This window comes from Galleria mellonella, unplaced genomic scaffold (assembly GCF_026898425.1).
Source record: "Galleria mellonella isolate WM207_F2 unplaced genomic scaffold, CSIRO_AGI_GalMel_v1 utg8921, whole genome shotgun sequence".
Lineage (NCBI taxonomy): Eukaryota > Metazoa > Arthropoda > Insecta > Lepidoptera > Pyralidae > Galleria > Galleria mellonella.
Window position 1 is genome coordinate 21,058 of NW_026442170.1, and position 21,103 is coordinate 42,160.

Consider the following 21,103-nt stretch of genomic DNA (forward strand, 5'->3'; position numbering starts at 1 on the left):
GAACGGAACGGAACGGAACGGAACGGAACGGAACGGAACGGAACGGAACGGAACGGAACGGAACGGAACGGAACGGAACGGAACGGAACGGAACGGAACGGAACGGAACGGAACGGAACGGAACGGAACGGAACGGAACGGAACGGAACGGAACGGAACGGAACGGAACGGAACGGAACGGAACGGAACGGAACGGAACGGAACGGAACGGAACGGAACGGAACGGAACGGAACGGAACGGAACGGAACGGAACGGAACGGAACGGAACGGAACGGAACGGAACGGAACGGAACGGAACGGAACGGAACGGAACGGAACGGAACGGAACGGAACGGAACGGAACGGAACGGAACGGAACGGAACGGAACGGAACGGAACGGAACGGAACGGAACGGAACGGAACGGAACGGAACGGAACGGAACGGAACGGAACGGAACGGAACGGAACGGAACGGAACGGAACGGAACGGAACGGAACGGAACGGAACGGAACGGAACGGAACGGAACGGAACGGAACGGAACGGAACGGAACGGAACGGAACGGAACGGAACGGAACGGAACGGAACGGAACGGAACGGAACGGAACGGAACGGAACGGAACGGAACGGAACGGAACGGAACGGAACGGAACGGAACGGAACGGAACGGAACGGAACGGAACGGAACGGAACGGAACGGAACGGAACGGAACGGAACGGAACGGAACGGAACGGAACGGAACGGAACGGAACGGAACGGAACGGAACGGAACGGAACGGAACGGAACGGAACGGAACGGAACGGAACGGAACGGAACGGAACGGAACGGAACGGAACGGAACGGAACGGAACGGAACGGAACGGAACGGAACGGAACGGAACGGAACGGAACGGAACGGAACGGAACGGAACGGAACGGAACGGAACGGAACGGAACGGAACGGAACGGAACGGAACGGAACGGAACGGAACGGAACGGAACGGAACGGAACGGAACGGAACGGAACGGAACGGAACGGAACGGAACGGAACGGAACGGAACGGAACGGAACGGAACGGAACGGAACGGAACGGAACGGAACGGAACGGAACGGAACGGAACGGAACGGAACGGAACGGAACGGAACGGAACGGAACGGAACGGAACGGAACGGAACGGAACGGAACGGAACGGAACGGAACGGAACGGAACGGAACGGAACGGAACGGAACGGAACGGAACGGAACGGAACGGAACGGAACGGAACGGAACGGAACGGAACGGAACGGAACGGAACGGAACGGAACGGAACGGAACGGAACGGAACGGAACGGAACGGAACGGAACGGAACGGAACGGAACGGAACGGAACGGAACGGAACGGAACGGAACGGAACGGAACGGAACGGAACGGAACGGAACGGAACGGAACGGAACGGAACGGAACGGAACGGAACGGAACGGAACGGAACGGAACGGAACGGAACGGAACGGAACGGAACGGAACGGAACGGAACGGAACGGAACGGAACGGAACGGAACGGAACGGAACGGAACGGAACGGAACGGAACGGAACGGAACGGAACGGAACGGAACGGAACGGAACGGAACGGAACGGAACGGAACGGAACGGAACGGAACGGAACGGAACGGAACGGAACGGAACGGAACGGAACGGAACGGAACGGAACGGAACGGAACGGAACGGAACGGAACGGAATAAGCAGCTCTCCAGCTCTCTCCTCTTCTCCCATATTTTCCAACACAATTTCTTTTTTTTTTTTTTTTTTTTTTTTTTTTTTTTTTTTTTTTTTTTTTTTTTTTTTTTTTTTACTCTGTAGACATTACCGATGTCTTGAAAACGACAATAGTGCGTCTCCTTATCCTAAATTTTATTATTTACGTAACTAAATATAATCACTACTCATCTCATTCAAAATCATCGTCTATTACACACAGTTAACTACATATGTTACACTCACTACATCACCTTTGAAATGTCGCTATTCGTTTGTAGATAGCGTTATCAGTTCATAGGAATAATAACGGATAATTTATAGGTGCTCAGTTTTTGCTATTACTGTTACTTTTAATCTTTAATTTTATAATCGGTTATACATTTCTGTAAATATACATTTGGAGTTATACATAGGGTAATGACCCAGTAGTCCGCCTGTGAGCCGAGCAGCCCGTCGCGTCGTTGCAGCGCGCGTGTTCAGAATAAGTAACGAGTGAAATTGTCTTCGCGCAGTCGCGTCACGTGGTCGCGCTCTCGGTTGCAAATTGTTTTGGACTTTTGTATACATACCAAGCACTAATATGAATCCGGATCTTGCATCCGTTAAAAGTATTTTCCGTTAAAATTGTCGCAACTAGATAGTTTTTTTTTTTATGCAACATACGATGACAAACAAGCTGACGGTCCACCTGATGAAAAGTGGTAACCGTCGCTTATAAACATGAGCAGTACTATAAACATAGAATATACTGTTTCACCTATGATACCCCCATGCGTTGCCATGACTCCTGAGTCCTGAGTACTTAGGTGTTATTTTTCTGTACCCTATAAATTCACTACCATATCCCACTTGGACCGAAACACGGTCATGCAAACACAACTGCTTCACGGTAGAAACACGAATGGGACAGAGGTGCCCAAGCAAACGACTTTTGTACAAAATCTCTTTCGTCTGTTAAATAAATATATATATATATATATATATATATATATATATATATATATATATATATATATATATATATATATATATATATATACATAAATTCTTCATTATTGGTTTATATGTTGTTATTATTATATATTTTTTCTTTATCCATTTAACGATATAGGCCTCTTCCAACCTTTTCCACATGTTTCTGTCCTTTGCGAGTCTCGTCCAAGTAGGGCCCGCCACATCAACAATGTCATCACTCCATCGCGTCTGCGCCTTAGGTGTTCCGCGTGGTCTTGTTTCGTGGATACCAATACAACGTATTATCGCTCCATCGACTATCTGTTGTCCTTGCTAAGTGTCCTGCCCACCTTCATTTTAGTCTACAGGCCAGCTCAGCAGCATCGATAATCTGTGTAATTTTCCTTATATCTACCTTATATCTTTATTTCTTTTTCTATTATTAAGATTCAGTCCTATCATGCTTCTGTCTGTTGCTCTTTGGAACACTTGAATTTTGTTTAGGGAATCTTTGGTCAGTGCCCCCCTCTGACACCCATACATCAATGTTGGGAGAATTACTGTGTCCAGTGCCTTCTTTTCAGTGCAACAGGTAACGTTGATTTAAAGATTTCCCTTAAAGACCAGTATCTACACTAAGTTCTTTTTCTTTTTTTTTAATTGTGCGGCGATGTAGTTCTGTGTTGGTCGGAGCTGTAAAGGATATGTTCATCCCTAAATATATGTACTCTTCCACATAACCAATATTCCGTATCTCAACAAGAAGAGGTACATTTTTTTTTTTTTTTTTTTATTATTGTTCATAGCAAAAGTCTTCGAGGAGTTCATTTTCAAGCCAAGGATGTGGCTCTCTTTATTTAAAGTGTCTCGTCTGTTAGTCTGATTCAATCCAAAATTATAAAACTTATCATTGTTATACGTACATATATATTACAATCAGTGTGTATTTTTTTATGTTTGTATACATTTTAAATCAAAATAACTGGTTTTGCCACAATTGAAGTCGGTTATTTTTTTTTATTGTTTGTATGTGAATCTTAATTATTGGTACAAACAGAAACATATTGCAGTTCCTCTTCTAATTTTGGTGGACAATGAAATCGAATTTGAAATACCTATCTTGCATGTCATAGTATTGTTTTGTATGTTTCGGTACCTCGGCGTGCTTAGCGGCGATCGTGCGTGCGATACGAGTGTGATAAGCGAGCGATGTGATAACACCGCGATAAGCGATTGCCTACATTCACGCGTAAGTACAGCGCACACGAGTCATCTACACCTATTTTTGTGGGCATTACAATTAATATTAAAATAAAAAAAAAAAAAAAAAAAAAAAAAAAAAAAAAAAAAAAAAAAAAAAAAAAAAAAATTTAACTAATTCTTGTTATTACAACAACAACACGACTTCTCAATTGCCCGCCAGATGGTGTGGGTGGTCAAAGTAGGGACCTTGGGGTATACCCCACTACCCCGGCTTCAATTCCGGAGGCAACAACCTCCGGGTCACTGGATTTGCAGCCGACATACACTGCTGCTCTTTGTATGTCGTCGTGGCGTCTTCTTCTCTCTTGCTTTGTATTCTCTTTTTTTTTTTTTTTGTGGTATGGTAACATGATCTGCGACATGTTCCATGAACATGTCAGAGTGCATGGAATGTTAAATGACTTCCTAATATTATATCCCATATCAGCACGTAACAGTTAATGTCAAGGAAAGAGTACTGTTATACTCTCTGTGGAGGTGGAGGTTGGCATATGCACTATGTTAATCTGAACCGCGCGCGTCACACACTCATAAATATGGAAAGTTTTTTGATCGATAATAATAGTGTATGCTGGCGGACTACCATCATACATGTTCCCTCATGGGATGATAGGTGAACATGAAGTCAAATTAATCGGTCCATCAAGACGACTTCCCCTGGGTTCCCGCGGGGGAAGCGCGTAAAGGACACATTATATTTTCATCTATAGACCGGTTAATCTGTTCTATGGTCTATTTTTTTTTGTATATGTAAATTACTGTATATTACTTGATATGTTCGCCAATTCTGAACTCTTTTAATGGGAAGTGACCAGCTCTATCTTGATTTCACATTACTTTTATATTAAACAAATCGTTGTGAGACAGTGTGACTTTTAATTTTTTTTTTTTTTACGCCTCATCTTTATTTTCAATAAATTACTTGTGTACATACAGCTTCATTCGTTCCTATCAGCAGTTAACTGTCCAGTGTTGAACATAAAGCTCCCTCGTAAATAGTGTTCTGCTGGTAGTTGCTGCGCTTGGCACGTGAATGAAAGGAATTCCTGTGTCGGGGCCACTCGGCGACATACATATGTACTCGTACTCAGAAAATGAAAATTACATCTTAGCAATTATGCATAATAACAAACACGAAGGCGTGCGTGGGTCGCGTGAGCTCGACAGCTCGCGGTGTTCGGTGCGCGGTGCGCGGTGCACGCTGGTACCTACTGGTAGTGGTGGGTGGTGTGTTGCGGTGTGGTGTGGTGTGGTGGAGCCGCGATGCCGCGATGCCGCGATGCCGCGATGCCGCGATGCCGCGACGCCGCGACGCCGCGACGCCGCGACGCAAATGCGATAGAATGCGCGGTGCCAAGAACGCACGGCGGCAAGGTGAACCGGTTGTAATGTTTGCTCATCGGTGGCCGCCAGCGGCTCGCGCACATCGCAAACAAATCGCTTACATCGTTGTAGATACACTGAATTGCAAAACGGATGAACTATGCATTATTAATAGAGATCAATTGATCCAATCCTTACTGATATTATGAAGATGAAAGTGAATTTGATTGTTTCCATGCTGCCTCTTGGCGCTTTGTTAATTACATATTTAAATTGAATAACAGAGAATTTACTTGATATAGCCTGCGCTGCGATTTATATTTTCAAATTAAAATTAAGCACACACAAATAGGTACGTATGTTTTTTAGTTTGATGGTTTGCAGGCATTATGTTAGTAACACTACATCTGTACATAGCACCGGAATGCATGAGGTCGCGTATTTATAGCTACAACGTGTTTGTTACCGCTATCTATATATTATAAAAGTAAGTGTTTTGTGTGCAGGTACACAGTATTGATAACTACGAATTGTGGGTAACGAAAATACAATTGTATAGCGGAAGTAATGTAAACTTGTATTGTGTAGAATATACATGTTTAGCAATGTATTTGCCACACATCTGCTTGTACCTGGAAGAGACCGTCCAACACCTACATCCGCTTGACATGTTCATGACCGACGACCACGTATCGACATCTTATATAAAAGTGTTTCAGTTTATAAGGTGAGAAGTCAATAGAATTATTAGTTAAGGAGGCACCACATCTTAATCTATAGGGATGGCAACGTCGTCGTGAAGGACGTCACAGATCTCGCATTGTATATGATCTTTTTTTAATGAAAGATTTTAAAATGATAACCCTGCCTGCACTATCGGTATACACTGGCGGGGCACCAATGAAGGATGATAGGTGAGATTGAAAAGGCACACTTAGCCCATCGTGACGAATTAAACGACAAATTAGTCACGATAGTTTCCAGGGAGAACAGCGTGGAGGTCGACTTGAGAGGGTATACTGGTAGCAATGGGGACTAGCCTCCTCATTACTAACAATCTCTTATCTCCAAACATTGTATAGTTGGACGTCAACGGTATTGTCCTCGTTTACTCCGATGGCCCATCGCCTCACTTGCCATTCCAAGTTATATAAAAGAATATACACCTGTTGCTTCATCCACTTTCATACATTCACCTGACACATGCGCGTCGGCCGCGGGCCGCGGGCCGCGGGTCGCCGGCCGTCGGCTGAGCTGCCGGTGTTGTTTGGCTCTGACCAAAGAATAAAGAGACCGGTTCGTGACGCACACGTGGAATGCGCCTTACGTGCACTGGATCTGAATAAACAGGTCCCGTGTAATGTAACTCTCCAATGTCCACACTGCATGTGCACACAATGTAGCACGGAAGTACAACTGCAGGCGCAAATTTATTTGGAATTGTCATCATTATGCATGTCTATAAACAATCTCATCTTATACAATGTAAAATCTATCTCGTGCGAATCCTTAACGGCGTGCTCTACCGGTGCAACTAAACACGTTATCTAAATAGATGTGTGCGTCGAAGAACAATAATTTAAAGCACGAAACTGCCTGTTGAATGCGACGTGCTGGTATGAAAGGCTCGATACTTCGTTGTATTTCGTGTCCAGTTTCACTTGCAGCACACTTCCTGAAAGGATGCTAATGATTTCGATCTCATCCTGTATTTGTAATACGTTTTTTTTTTTATGATTGTTCGCACAGAATGTTAAGCCTACTTTTTTGTTTCCTGTACAATAGTTCGTGATATATCTGGTAGAGCCTATAAAATAATATATATATGCGGGTGCCTATAGAGGTCAAGTTTAAATTACCAGTATCTGTACATAATATTTATGCAAAAAAAAAAGATAAATATATAAATGGATGATATCCCAGATACTTTTTTACAACTAGTACCTTAACGACAGTGTATTAAAATCGCTGTTGATCACAGACTGATCCGACGATCTTTTTCATATGCGGAAACTTGTGAAGTCACATTGTTTGCAGTTTGTTTACATTCTCACGGCTTAATTGTTCTGTCAAAATAAAAAAAAATTGGTACTTGCCTACTCAATTTGAACTGTCAATTCTCCCAACATGATTCTAAATAATAAATTGTGTTCCACAAAAAAAAAAAACACCGATAGTTATATTATATAATATAAAAAAAAAATTTGCAAGTCGGTTTACAGCTGACGGAGTTATGAGGCAACGTACATAAACAAAAATAATACAAAAAAAAAATTGAGAATTTCCTTCTTTTTAAATTTTTTTTATGCAACTTAGAATGGGAAACAAGCTGAAGGCCCACCTGATGGAAAGTGGTAACTGTCGCCTATAGACATGAGCAGTACCATGAACATAACAAAGTATACTGTTTCGCATATGACACCCCCCAATGCGTTGCCATTCCTGAGAACTCAGATGTTATTCCTCTGTACCCCGTAAATTTACTGCCATATCCCACCCTGCAAACACAGCCATGCAAACACAACTGCCGCACGGTAGAAACACGAATGGGATAAAGGTATCCAAGCAAACCACTCTCAAGTCTCTGTCTGGTGAATTTGAAAAAATAATAATAATAATAATAAAGAAAAAATAAATAAATAAAGTTTATAATACACATATGAGCGTTCACATGTATTATGATATCAATGAACTATGTATTTCTCATGAATATATCAATTAGTTATGTAAATTCCAATATCATGGCGTCTAGTGAAATTACTGAATGTGGAGGGCATACTACCTATCTTCTTAGTCCTGAGGAATGGCAAAGCATGAGTAACGGGCGTCATAGTGGTACGTGGTGTTGTTCACATCTGCAGGTGGCGGTTACTACTTTCCATGAGGTGGGTCGTCAGATTATTAGCATTTTTAAGTTGTTTACAAAAATACCTCGGTGTCGGTTCAGTAATGACATGTTCCCTGGCGTGCTACCTCGTTATTTACAGTGGACACAGCACGTTGTCGCCCTCCGTTCTGATCTCGATTCAGTGTACATGACATGTTATTGCCAAGTATGTATAATCATTTATTTGTAAATGGCAATTATCCGACAGTTATAGTTACCGCTCCGCTGACATGATAGAGCCCGCAGCTGAGTGCTGGCTCCGCTAACAAACAATACGAGTACACAATGCGACACGAAATGATAGTGTTCACTCGCGCAAGGACGGCGCGACGCGGCGGCGCGGCGGCGCGGCGGCGCGGCAATCACGAGCTCCACATACGAACACGGGCACGAACACGCCGCGCCGCTTCACTTAGGGCATGCATTATATAATGATTGGGTATTTATACAAAATAGACATACAATCAATATTTAGAGTACATACAGCAACAATAAACACAGAAGCAGTGCAATTGCTTATATAGCCACGATGGATATATTTGAAAAGTTCTTTGAACATTCACACTACATGAATCATGAAGAAGTAGGATAAATTCATTGTTATAATACAAGATAAACATATTTTATGAAGGCAGCCTTCACAGAATATGTATATATATATATATATATATATATATATATATATATATATATATATATATATATATATATATATATACAGTGAGTGTAGAAAGTATTCGTACACCTAGGGTTGTAATAAAAAAAAAAATACGAATTTGATAGACTTTCTTTTATTTATCTAATTTAAATCAATACTATTAAATATTTTAACATTCCCGCACTTTGTTTATGATAATTTTTGTTTTTTAATAAAAAAAAAAAAATTATACAACATAAAAATATTTTTACGTTAACTAAGCAAATAATGACAAACAAAAAGTATTCGTACACTTATAAAATTTGTAAGTAAATGAATATTAAAAAAAAAAAAAATATTAATACTTTGTTGGACCACCGTTAGCATTGATGATAGCTTGGAGTCTCTGCGGCATCGAATCAACTAGTTTGAAAATATAAGAAGACGGTATCAATGCCCATTCTTCGCGAAGTGCAATTTTTAGTGTTTCTTTACTCGAAATTGGTCGATTTCGAATTTTATTATCGAGATAATCCCACACATGCTCTATAATATTAATATCAGGTGATTGAGGAGGAATCTCTAGGTATTTTGGAGCGTTAAACAGGATCCATGCTTTAGTATTCCATGCTTTATGTTTAGGGTCATTATCTTGTAAAAATATCCAATTATTGTTAAAACCCATTTGAGCTGCACTAGAGAGAAGATTCTCTTTTAAAATATTAATATACGTTTTGTGATCCCTAATTCCATCAATAAATGCAAGTTTTCCCACCCCAAAAGCACTCATGCAACCCCATACAAATACTGACCCACCACCGTGTTTTACCATTGGACATAAATTTCTTTCTTATATTCCATATTAGGTTTTCTCCATACCATATGATGTCCATCCGATTTGAAAATATTATATTTCGATTCATCTGAGTAAATAACAGTTTGCCAAAAATGAATTTTTTCATTAATATATTTTTTTGCGAATTCTAATCTTTTTTTTCTATTAATATCATTTACCCAATACTTTTTACGCGCAGTTCTTCCATGATAATCGTTACTACGTAATACGTTCCGAACGGTACTGACAGAAATATGGCAATCATTGATATTATTAATTTCTTGTAACACTCGAGGGGCACTAATTTTTGGATATTTTTTACACAATTTAAAATTTTCCGATCCAATCGAGGCGTGATTTTTGATGGACGCCCCACCTCTGGATTTGTTTTTTAGTGTTTTAGTAATAGAAAACCGATCAATTACAGTCTGTACGGTTGAACGTGGTCTATTGACAAATTTTGCAATTTCACATAATGATTTGCATTGATTATGCAAATTAATAATTACTTTTCTCCCCTCTTCACTCGTTTCTTTTGCTTTACGACCCATTTTTGTAACTAAACACGTCTATACTTGTCACGAGTGCAACTAAAACGTCTAATATCTATACCTACGTATTAAAAATGACCTTGGCATTGTAGGCATATGAAAAATTCGATTGAATAAATGATTTATACAGAATTTCATTTAAAAAAGAATGAATGTACGAAAACTTTTTGTTTGTCATTATTTGCTTAGTTAACGTAAAAATATTTTTATGTTGTATAATTTTTTTAAAAAAAAACAAAAATTATCATAAACAAAGTGCGGGAATGTTAAACTATTTAACAGTATTGATTTAAATTAAATAAATAGAGGAAAGTCTATTAAATTCGTATTTTTTTTTATTATAACCCTAGGTGTACGAATACTTTTTACACTCACTGTGTATATATATATATATATATATATATATATATATATATATATATATATATATATATATATATATATATAAAATGAGATCTCATATAAATCCAAGTCCGTTATTTTATTTAATGTGTATGGAAGCGCTAATTCCACATAGGTACACGTATTAACGTTATAATGTCTAATCTAATCAATCGCCTATCAATATTCACAGGGACCGCATCGACTTCATTTCTATAATAGTTATAATGAGTTTGCAATTGCACGCCAACATATTTTACTACCTAGTTAAATACTTTATTCTTAAGCGCACTGTGTACATGTCGGTGTTTAGTTTATACATAAACTAAATATCAGCTAATATTTTCGTAGTGGAAGGGAATATGATAAACACAGTATAAAAAGTACGATAGAATTTAATACAAGAGCAAATAGATAAAGCAACGATTGTATCTAAAGTGTATTAACTTAATTTAAAAAGTATATCTTTTTAAATTAAAACCAGCCAGCAGTTTACAGCTGTATGAAAATAAACCTGTTTCTAACAATACATTTACTTAGTAATCGAAATAATAGATTTTGTATTAAATTATACTTTTCGAATTATATATAATATAATATAAATAGAATACATATGTACTCTATTTAATTGTTTGTTGTAATTGTGTGGCACTTATTATTGAAAATATCACTTATTGAAAATAGTTATTAATTAATTATACAGTAATAAAAGGAAAATACAACACCACAATAAATTATATAGATATCCGAGTGACACAAGTGACGTATGCGATGACTTGACGGTTGACGCATTCTTGGTGCTTGGTGCCGACGATAGAGATCTCGTCGAACAAACAGCTACAGATAAAAAGGTGGTGTTAATTTACTTGTATAATGAGTGTGCACTGATCATCGGTATGCGTGGACAGATCCTGTGCGTTTTATAAGGAAACTGTAATTGCATGGCAACGGCGCGGCCGTAGTCCGTTGAATATGATTTGTTACGTACGTATGTTGCAAGGGGTACGGCCACCACCAAATGACAATAACTCGAAATACACTTTCAGATTTAGCTACATTTCTATACCATTATATGTACATATATTTTTAGTGAATAATAATTCTTCGTAAGAATAATTGTTTAATGGTGACCGCTGCCATGAACTTGGTCGTTCGCTCAAGTGTCATACATTCACATTCATAATAATATATTATTTAAGTGGGATCACATAGTCGTCATAGTATATTCTGTGATACTCACGGTGTTACTTATATCTATAGGTGACGGTTACCACTTTGTGTGTGTGAGTCGTCTCGTTGTTTGAAAATTCTAAATTTCATATAAAAAAAAAAACTAAATTTATGCAAAAGTTAATTCATCATTTCAGCCATTATCCGTCCACTGCTGGACATAAGCCTCCTCCATAGACTGCCATAAAGGGAGGTCCTGAGCCACCTGCATCAACTAACTCCCTGCAATACATTTCAAAACGTAACTACAGCTAGTGGGGGATCGTCCTGCACTGCGTTTACCCGTACACGGTCGTCACTCAAGAACCATTCTTCCGCATCGGTTGTCGGTTCTTCGAGTTATTGCCACTTCAGCGTACTTATTATTTGGGCTCCCCTAATAAAAAAAAAAAAAAAAAAAAAAAAAAAAAAAAAAAAAAAAAAGAAAGAAAACTGACGTTAAAAAAAAAAAAAGTATATATACTCGTCGACAACTTCAAGCATAGTGTTCTTCATCGTAACCGGTATAGGTGTGACATGGACGTTAGACATGATCTTAGTCTTGTCCATGCTCGCCTTAAGACCTACCTGTTGAGAAACACCATTGAGGTCATTGGGCATTGTATTCAGTTCCTCCAGGGATTCCGCCATAATTACTATATCATCGGCAAACGAAGGCGAGTGATGTATTCGCCATTGATGTTCAGACCATATCTTTTCCAGTCCAAGAGTTTGAAAACATCCTCCAATGCAGCTGTGAAGAGTTCGGGGATATGACGTCACCCTGTCTTATACTGGGATGTCTTACCTTGTTGTTACTGTCTTACCTTTCTGCACTGGGATGGGTTTCGTACTCTGATTCTGTAATCGAATAGACATCGTAGCCTTACTGTACACTTCAATACTTCGATGTGCCTATAATTAATCTGGCACCGCTGGAGGGACTGTAGTACCGCCCATGTCTTAAGCGAATCAAAGGCTTTCTCATAGTCCACCAACGCCAGACATAGTGGCAGCTTATACTCTTCGGTCTTCCGTATAATTTGTTGTAGCGCCTATATGTGGTCTATGGTGCTAAAGCCTTTTTGGAAACCAGCTTGTTCGAGTGGCTGAAAGTCGTCGAGTTTCTATAGTTCTTCAATAGGGTATTGTCACCTTTCATGAAGAACAGGACTACCGCACTTCTGCTGCACGCCTCTGGCGTAACCGCGTTATGGATGACGAAGTTAAATAGCTTCTGAAGGCCTACAAGTACCGGTTTTCCAGCCGCTCTCAGAAGCTCTGCTGTAATTCCGTCCTCCCCAGGTGCCTTGCCGTTTTTAAGTTGTTTGAGAGCCATTTTAATCTCAAAAAGTTGATTATTTAAATAGAATTATTTTGTTTAATTCCGCTACTATTAGTATGTGTGCGATTGCCAACACTCGAAGATTGACCACCACTGTTTCTACCAGAAATTCTTTCCATATTAGCCGTCTATATCCGACTGCCATTTTGTTCACGCACCTTTTGCGACACGTGTTTCACCTCTAAATGAAAATAAATTATATTAGTAGTTCAGTAAAATATATGCAATAGTTGTTTTAAAACGTATCTATTGTATATTATGATTCTACAGTTGTTTCCACAAAGTACTCGTAGGTAGATTAGTAAAGTTGTTATCTTGTTGTGCGTTTCTTCAATAACAAGTTTACAACTTTCCGAAAAACTAACTAAATTAACAATTATAAAAGCCTCCGTGTCTGGCTCGGAGTCAGGCCAGCTATGTCCGACATATGCCCGAGTATTCAGACACTAGTGTCCACTACAAATTCAAGCACTCACTTTTTTTTTGTGGAACTATGAGTATCTGGTTCAAAGAACTTTTGTTACTTGGATCTATTTTTTTTATACCACTGAGATCACAAAAACAAGCATACGACCTACCCGATGGTAAGCGGTTACCGTAGCCTATGAACACCTGCAATACCAGAGGTATTACGCGCACGGTGCCGATCCTGAAGAAATCTCTTTACCCCCTTTTGAAGAACCCCATGCTGTAGTCTCTTCGGAAAACCTCGGCAGGGAGCTCATTCCATAACCTAAGTGTTCGTGAGAGAAAACATCTCTAAAATCGCATTGTACGCGACCATTACTTCTCGAAACAAGAGCACGGAGACGTTGCAACTTGGCTCACACCCAGTAATATGCTGCTTATTATGTACGTAAGGGTGTACTTGAACCGTGGCTCCAAAAGGCTACAAGAGTAATGCACACTGTGCTCCGAAGAGCATTTACTCGTAATCCATAACTGTGGTAATTGGCAGCTGAAAATATGACAGTGTTTTTTTTAACAGGTTTTTATTTTTGTTATTTTGCCAGTTTCTCCTGTCATTCTTTTTATATTCGAAATACAGGTATAATATATGGCTTCCCAGTGTTCCTATGTATTTTCTTTCCGTTTATGCAGAACACCCGTCGGCGATGACGTGTCGCCACCGATGCTGTGGCTGCGCTCGGATCCTGTGATAGTAGATAATGTACAAGTGGCCATTGTTACACGCTCAGCCATTAGGCACCGCACAGCGAGAGCACAAGGCCGCTGGATATCGCGTTGTTGCCGATTTCCGCTGTTCACGTTCATTTGATTACGTCGCGACCTGCCCGCCTGCCCGCCTGCCTGCCTGCACGCACAGCAGCGTTGTACTGTAATCAATTGATGAAGTGTTATTTGATTTCAGAATACGATTTGGTGCGACGCTGGAGTAGCAGTACAACTGTATACATATGTACCTGTGAATCAAAATTCTGTCTACCTAGGTAGGTGACCTAGTTTTTAGGTGAAGTCAGAACAAACACAAACTTAATCTGTAATACGGTCTACTTGTAAGTATTGTATATAATAATATCATTATGCATACACATGTCAATTTACCAATTTGATCTTTGCACCGAAAATGTTAAAATAGTATTACAGGTACATACATCAAATTATTATTTTTATAATAGTAATAATGTAGAGATGTACTGTTGATAGACTAGATAATGATTGAAGATAACGAGTAATTAGTTATGTCGTACATATTATGATTACATTAGTTACCAGGTGTATCCACTTACGTTATGTTTCAATTCAAATGTTAATTAATATCTGATGCTGGGTTTTTAGTGATTCATTTATCGCATCCCATATTTATGAATCACTAACAATAACAATCACTGGCTACATAATGACTTATTCAGTTATTTAATGTTTGTATAATTTTGTGACAAACTTAAACAACTACAATTTTTTTAATCAAACTTACAATGACAAACAAGCTGACGGTCCACCTGCTGGAAAATGGCACCTCATGTCACCTTAAGACATGAACAGCACCATGGACATAACAGAGTATACTGTTTTAGCCCATGATACTTGTACTCTTCATGCGTTGCTATTCCAGAGGAATTAGGTGTTGTTTCTGTACCCTGTAAATTCGGTAACCGCTTACCATCAGGTGGACTACCTCAGTAGTATAAAAAAAATTCACTGCCATAACCCAACCTTTAAACCGAAACACAACCATGCAAACACAACTGCTTTGACAGATCAAATAAATACCTTACAATGTTTGACAATTTATTTACAGTGTTGTTTCATATAATGTACCTACTAGCTTTTACCCGCGTCTTCAGCCGTGGACTGAGATATATTTACTGACCGGGATAAAATGTAGTCTATATGCTTCTCCATCTCTATATAATACGTGTATATCAAACTTTATAATAATTCGTTAAGCTGTCAAGGCTCTATTAAGTAAGAAGCAAACAAACAACTTGTTACTTTCGTCTCTTATATCCTTAATCCACAACTTCATCCACGTGATGGAGGCGGGGATAAAAATGACCTATGTTCTTCTCTGTATTAAAAAAAACTAGGTACGTGTATAGTACACTAGATTTGAAACGATTAGTTGAGCTGTATAGATAACAAAACTAATAAAAATAATTTGTACCTATAGGCTGCAGCCGCCCGCACTGTAGCATTCATATTCACGAGAAAAGAAAAATCATTTTTAAACCTTTAACACTGCTGCTCTAAATATATATAATCAAACATAGAATTTGGGAGGAAAGCCGTTGCCAGCAATATACCCTATCAGGTCGACCTCCACGCGGTTCCCTCTGGATACCATCGTGATTAATTCGTGTCAAATTCTTCACGATAGGCCAACTGGCCTGCCTTCATCTTCACTTATCATCTATCACTAATACCTCGCACGCGTATACGAGTATTAGCGCAGGCGGAGTTACCATCCCATTTTCATACATTAAAAAAAAACATAGAACCTTCCTTTTTGAAGTCTGTTAAATAGATATCGCCTTTGCGCAATTTACACCACCACAGATAGTATAATATACTATCTGTGGTGATACTAGTACCATCACTAAGTGACTGACTAAGCGTCATTCATGAAATGTCCACAACCATAGACATACAAATTCCCATAAGAACAGAAGAACCATTCAGTATGTTGATAACTGAGATTAAGCGGCACGTAATGTAGGTGCCGCAAATCGCAGTGATACTCGTATTCATGAATGACTCCATAAAGGACGTCCATTGTACACGACCTTGCGCCGCGCCGTCCCACAGCAGCACGCGGCAGCCGGCCGCACCACCGGCCACCGCCACCACCGTGCGACGTCTCACAACACTGACGGCACATGATGCGGGACGGAGTGCGCCTGCACCGCGTGATCCAACGACGCACCTCGCCTCGCAGCACTTTTTGTGATTCGAGAAAAACAATATTGTAATCGGTACAATTAGCCTTTATGGTTAAATACAGCGATACAGTGAAAATAAGAATTGTTATTGATACATTCAATCAAAAATAGTCGATTAAAGAACGGTATTTCGCAAAGAAGGAGTAGATAACCAAAGAGCCGGGGTAAAGATCCACGGATTATAATCCCCAGGGACAGTCAGAGTAAAGGGAACTGACTCGAGATGTATACTTACATGTGAAGAAGATCCGCTCTCCCATTTCTCTTTTTTTATCTGAAATAGGTTGATATATTAAGATATGATCTCTAGATATATCAAGAAGAAATAAAAAAAAAGTAGCCATCAGGTTGAAATGGTGACAAAATAGAGTTGTTTTGTTATTTTTTTCAAGTTTCTCCTGAGTACGCAGGGACATACACGTACTTTTATCTGTTAAAACTGTGATTTTTCGGTATTTGTTTGTATGTACGTTTGAATTCTTGAAACTGGAAATATCTCAAAGATAAGAATTATCAACGACTGCAGTGAAGATAATTTAGAATTGTGAAAAAATATAATATTGCAAAATATTATAGTAGGTCGTGTCGTGTCGGACGGTCGCGCACGCTCAAGGCTCCGTCGATAATTTGTGTGAATCACTGCTGCTGTGAGCTGCGTCACCGTTACCGTCGCTGTCACCACCCATACAACTGAGCTCACTGGATCAGAGATCAAGATCTTACTATGACTATTGCGGTTTTTAATTTATTCCTCATTTATTTAAATGTGATTTATTCTGTATCCTCACGACTTTATTGATTGTTGTGGACAAAACAGGAACCAAAGACACTATTGCTGCAATATATGTACTGTCACTTCGACATCGTCAGGTCGACCTCCACGCGGTACCAATTGGATTGACCTTGATCTGTTTCTCACCTCACTGGTACTCTGTCAGCGTAAAAACTAATAACAAAGACAGGGTATAATTCCATTCCATTTTCATCCATTAAAAAAACCTAAGATTTTTAATTGGTGATAATGGAATGGTGTCCCCACCTGTGTTATCGGTATACGCTGGCGGGGCACCAGTGAGAGATGATAGATAACAATGAAAGCAGGTTAGTTAGTCCATCGTTACAAATTCTAATAGAAATATATGACATATAGAAATATAGAATTATATGACATAATTAATTAATAATCGTAAGTGAAAAAAAAACACTGATAAATCCCGGTCAGTAAACGTGCCCCGGACAAGCGGACGGAATCTCGGGTAAAAGCTAATACTCCATAAAACAGTAATTTTACAAAACTACCAAATTAAATGTTAGGTTCCGAGATCGATTAGAGGAATGATGCCTTAGAATCCTTCCCAATGTCACTAATATCTCAAAATATATAAAAATACGTTGCCATTCCAGAGTACGGACTCAGTATCGAGTTTTATGCATACATACTTTAATATTTTATGTAAGTGCACAGAGATAAACGAGTAACCTAATTATGACTGTATACAGAGATATAAAGCACCGAGATTTCCAAACTCAGGAATTGTAGGGGGAAGGGATTGTTAGTAATGGGGTCTAACAGTCCCATTGCGAGTTCGGGGGGAAGGAATTGTTAGTAATGGGGAGGTTAGTCCCTATTGTTATCGATATACCCTATCAGGTCGACCTCCACGCGGTTTCCCCTGGAAACTATCGTGACTAATTTATCGTGAATTCGTCACGATGGGCTAACTGACCTATCTTTTCATCCTCACCTATCATCTATCACTGGTGCCCCGCCAGCTTATACCGATAGCGCAGGCGATACCATTCCATTATCATCCATAAAAAATTAATAGAAAATACTCAAGGATTGTATTTATAAAACATAATAACATTATATTCAAAGGAAGAAATCCCATTTTACCATTAACAATACAAAAAAAAGAAATATGTTTTATGCAAACCGCGCATTCACGTGACCGATTCATCAGGTGCCTAGGTATAAAAGTTTTAAAGATTGCTATCAGTAGGTGCCGGGTCCATCGGGGAAAGTTGTCCACTATCATACCTACTACTACGTACACTATGTATTGCGTTGTGTCTTGTGCTTATATTATACATATCTCGAAAATATTTATAACATAAAACTGTGTCCCACAAAAAAAAAAGTAAATTACTGAAGCGATTTTGATAAAATTCCTATGGTACGAATTTGTAAATATATAATTTTTCAGATAAAAAAGAATTGTCCAAATCGGCGTTTAACCGACATTGTTATGGGGTAACAAACAAAAATAAAGGACTTGAGAATCTCCTTCTTTTTGAAGTCGGTTAAAAAAGTAATCAAGCTTTGTTGAAATTATCCTAAAAAAAATTTCATTCTCTTAAAAATATAAAAATTGGTATGAAATCCAAACATTAAACAATCAATTAATTTTTGATTTGTACTACGTAGTAATATATTTTTTGTGGTACTACTATTAGGCATCGCCAGGGTCTTTTAGTCGTGTCAATTATTCGGTTGTTTGCGTTTTCATTAGCTTTTTATTGAAACGAAGATGAAATATATATAATTATCGAATACTTGCGAGGCCAGGTGCGAGGACTCGTCCACAGGACGCGCGCACGTAGTTGGCACAAATCCTGAATCCTCATAAAAATGCATTAAATTATACAATAAATCTGTTCAGACATTTTATTTATTTTATTATCGATCACTCAACAATAATAGATTGCACTTATAAAGGTAAGTAACTCTAAACTACACATTTAGATAAATCAAATAATTAAAATTCAAACAATTTTCATATACATTATATAATAAATATAATATATTTCTGCTATTTACCATTAAACGTATAGTATCTAGGTAGCTATGTACATATTTTATCAATGGCAATTTAAAATAGGCATTATTTTACATTATTGGTTCGGCACCCAATAGCTATATTATCGTACAATCGCGAGTTGTATACATGTTTTGTATATCTATTGTAGAATAATCATTGGTCGGGCAGCAGACATTTGTACCGGCCCCGGGTACAGGTTGCGCGTACGACAACTAGCACCACCAGTTGCCGCAAACGACCTGGCGTCTCACTTGCGCCATTGATGTCATACATAGTTCCATTTTGTGTACTTTATGTGATAATCGTGTGAGAAACTGTCGGTGCCGCGGCGCTGGCGGCGAGAGCTGGCAACGCTGCGCGTGCGCTCACGACAGCCTGCACCGCGAGTCCGCGAGCGAGGGCCGCGCCGCGGGGGGCGGGGCGGCGTAGCGGGCCGTGGCCCCGCTGCGCGCAGGTACAACCTTCAGGAGAACCAGTAACTACATCAATATGGCCATTATGTACAAATACGCTACATTGTAATATGTATAGTGTGTATCAATAACAACAGCACGCGAGGGACGATGGCGCGGTGGAACGAGGAGGACCGCCACTAATCACGGCCCAATTGTATAGCACACTGCACACGACACACGGCGAACTGCTCGTAACTACAAAACACGATACACAGCACACGGCACACCAAAATCACAGTTTTTTGACGATGTCAAATTTGGACTTTAAGTCCATCGGTACTTTCTTGGGATCGAATTTCTTTTTAGCAGCGAGATGCGCTCGCATCTCTGCTGCGGTCATCTGGAGGTTGAGCCGCGGCGGGTCCGCCGGCGGTGGGCTGTCCTGTCGCTGCTCGGGCCGTGCAGCGGCCGAGGAGCGTTCGGCCGCAGGCGTGGTTGCCGTCGGAGGCGCATCTAGATCGGGCAACGGGTCACCAGGAGCCGGCGCCGCCACCAGTAACTCGGCATCATCAGGTCTTTCTTTAATCCGTGCCACCACTTGTTTATGTGTTTCACCGACGATACTGTTTCCGTTCACTTCAAGGATGCGGTCTCCGCGTCGCAAACCCGCCGCCTCCGCTGGTGATCCCTCGTCGACCTTGCCGATGTATTGACCGGGTTTACCCTTTTCTGCATGTAAATTAAACCCATAGCCGTCGAAATTGGGAGATTTTCGCACGTGGCACAATCGCGGCTCGGTAGCCGCCGACCCGTTCGTCGACATATCTTGCTTTGTATATGACACGCGTTCAGTTTGGCGCACAATCCGAGACTGACCACCGCCGCCCGCGCTCGCCCGCGCGCTAATTTCCCCTCCCAATCCAAAGGCTCATAGGCCTTCGCTTCGCCGCCACACCTGTGTCTGTGTAGGCTCTGTTCCACGCAGGTACGGGCGAGGTAGAGGGGCGGGTTGCGCGCTACGGCATACAGCGTGCCTTCAGTGTACTCCGAGCCGCCGTTGTGGCGCCAAGTACGCCGCGAGTGTTGTATAAAACATCAAGACAGAGTAGTGACACGTTCCGAATTTGAAGAAACTAAGGTGAGTACTTCGTAGGGATGTGTGAACACCTGAAAGGGAAGTTATTAAGTGAAGCATTTAGATACAATGCCAAACACGACACGTCACGGCCGGCGCCCGCGCATGCCATGTACTGCTGCTCCGCCGGGATCGAGGCCGATTCGAGAGAGCTGCGCAAACACTTTTCCTTTTGGTTCTTAGATCCTTACCTACTTTTAATAAATTATTAATTATTCACAAATGTATACAAATTGCCTAAATACCGGTTATAGTATGCT

General features: G+C 40.1%; 2 protein-coding genes and 1 pseudogene across 5 annotated transcripts in view; 1 reads left to right on the forward strand and 2 right to left on the reverse strand.

The window, feature by feature from the left end:
- Positions 1-12,388: 12,388 nt before the first annotated feature.
- Positions 12,389-15,724, reverse strand: LOC128202331 (uncharacterized; annotated as a pseudogene).
- Positions 15,725-19,145: 3,421 nt separating this feature from the next.
- On the reverse strand, positions 19,146-20,643 carry LOC113519430 (Na(+)/H(+) exchange regulatory cofactor NHE-RF1). Its single transcript, XM_026904536.3, has one exon. The coding sequence runs from the start codon at positions 20,529-20,531 to the stop codon at positions 20,001-20,003; it is 531 nt and encodes a 176-aa protein (XP_026760337.1). The 5' UTR covers positions 20,532-20,643; the 3' UTR covers positions 19,146-20,000.
- A 49-nt stretch (positions 20,644-20,692) lies between these two features.
- The window catches only part of LOC113519428 (epidermal growth factor receptor kinase substrate 8-like protein 1), a 41,110-nt gene continuing 40,699 nt past the window's right edge, over positions 20,693-21,103 (forward strand). For all 4 annotated transcript variants that reach the window (XM_026904531.3, XM_026904534.3, XM_026904533.3 and 1 more), the window contains exon 1: positions 20,693-20,846. The gene's annotated coding sequence lies outside the window, so the exon portion shown is untranslated. The remainder of the gene's footprint in view (positions 20,847-21,103) is intronic.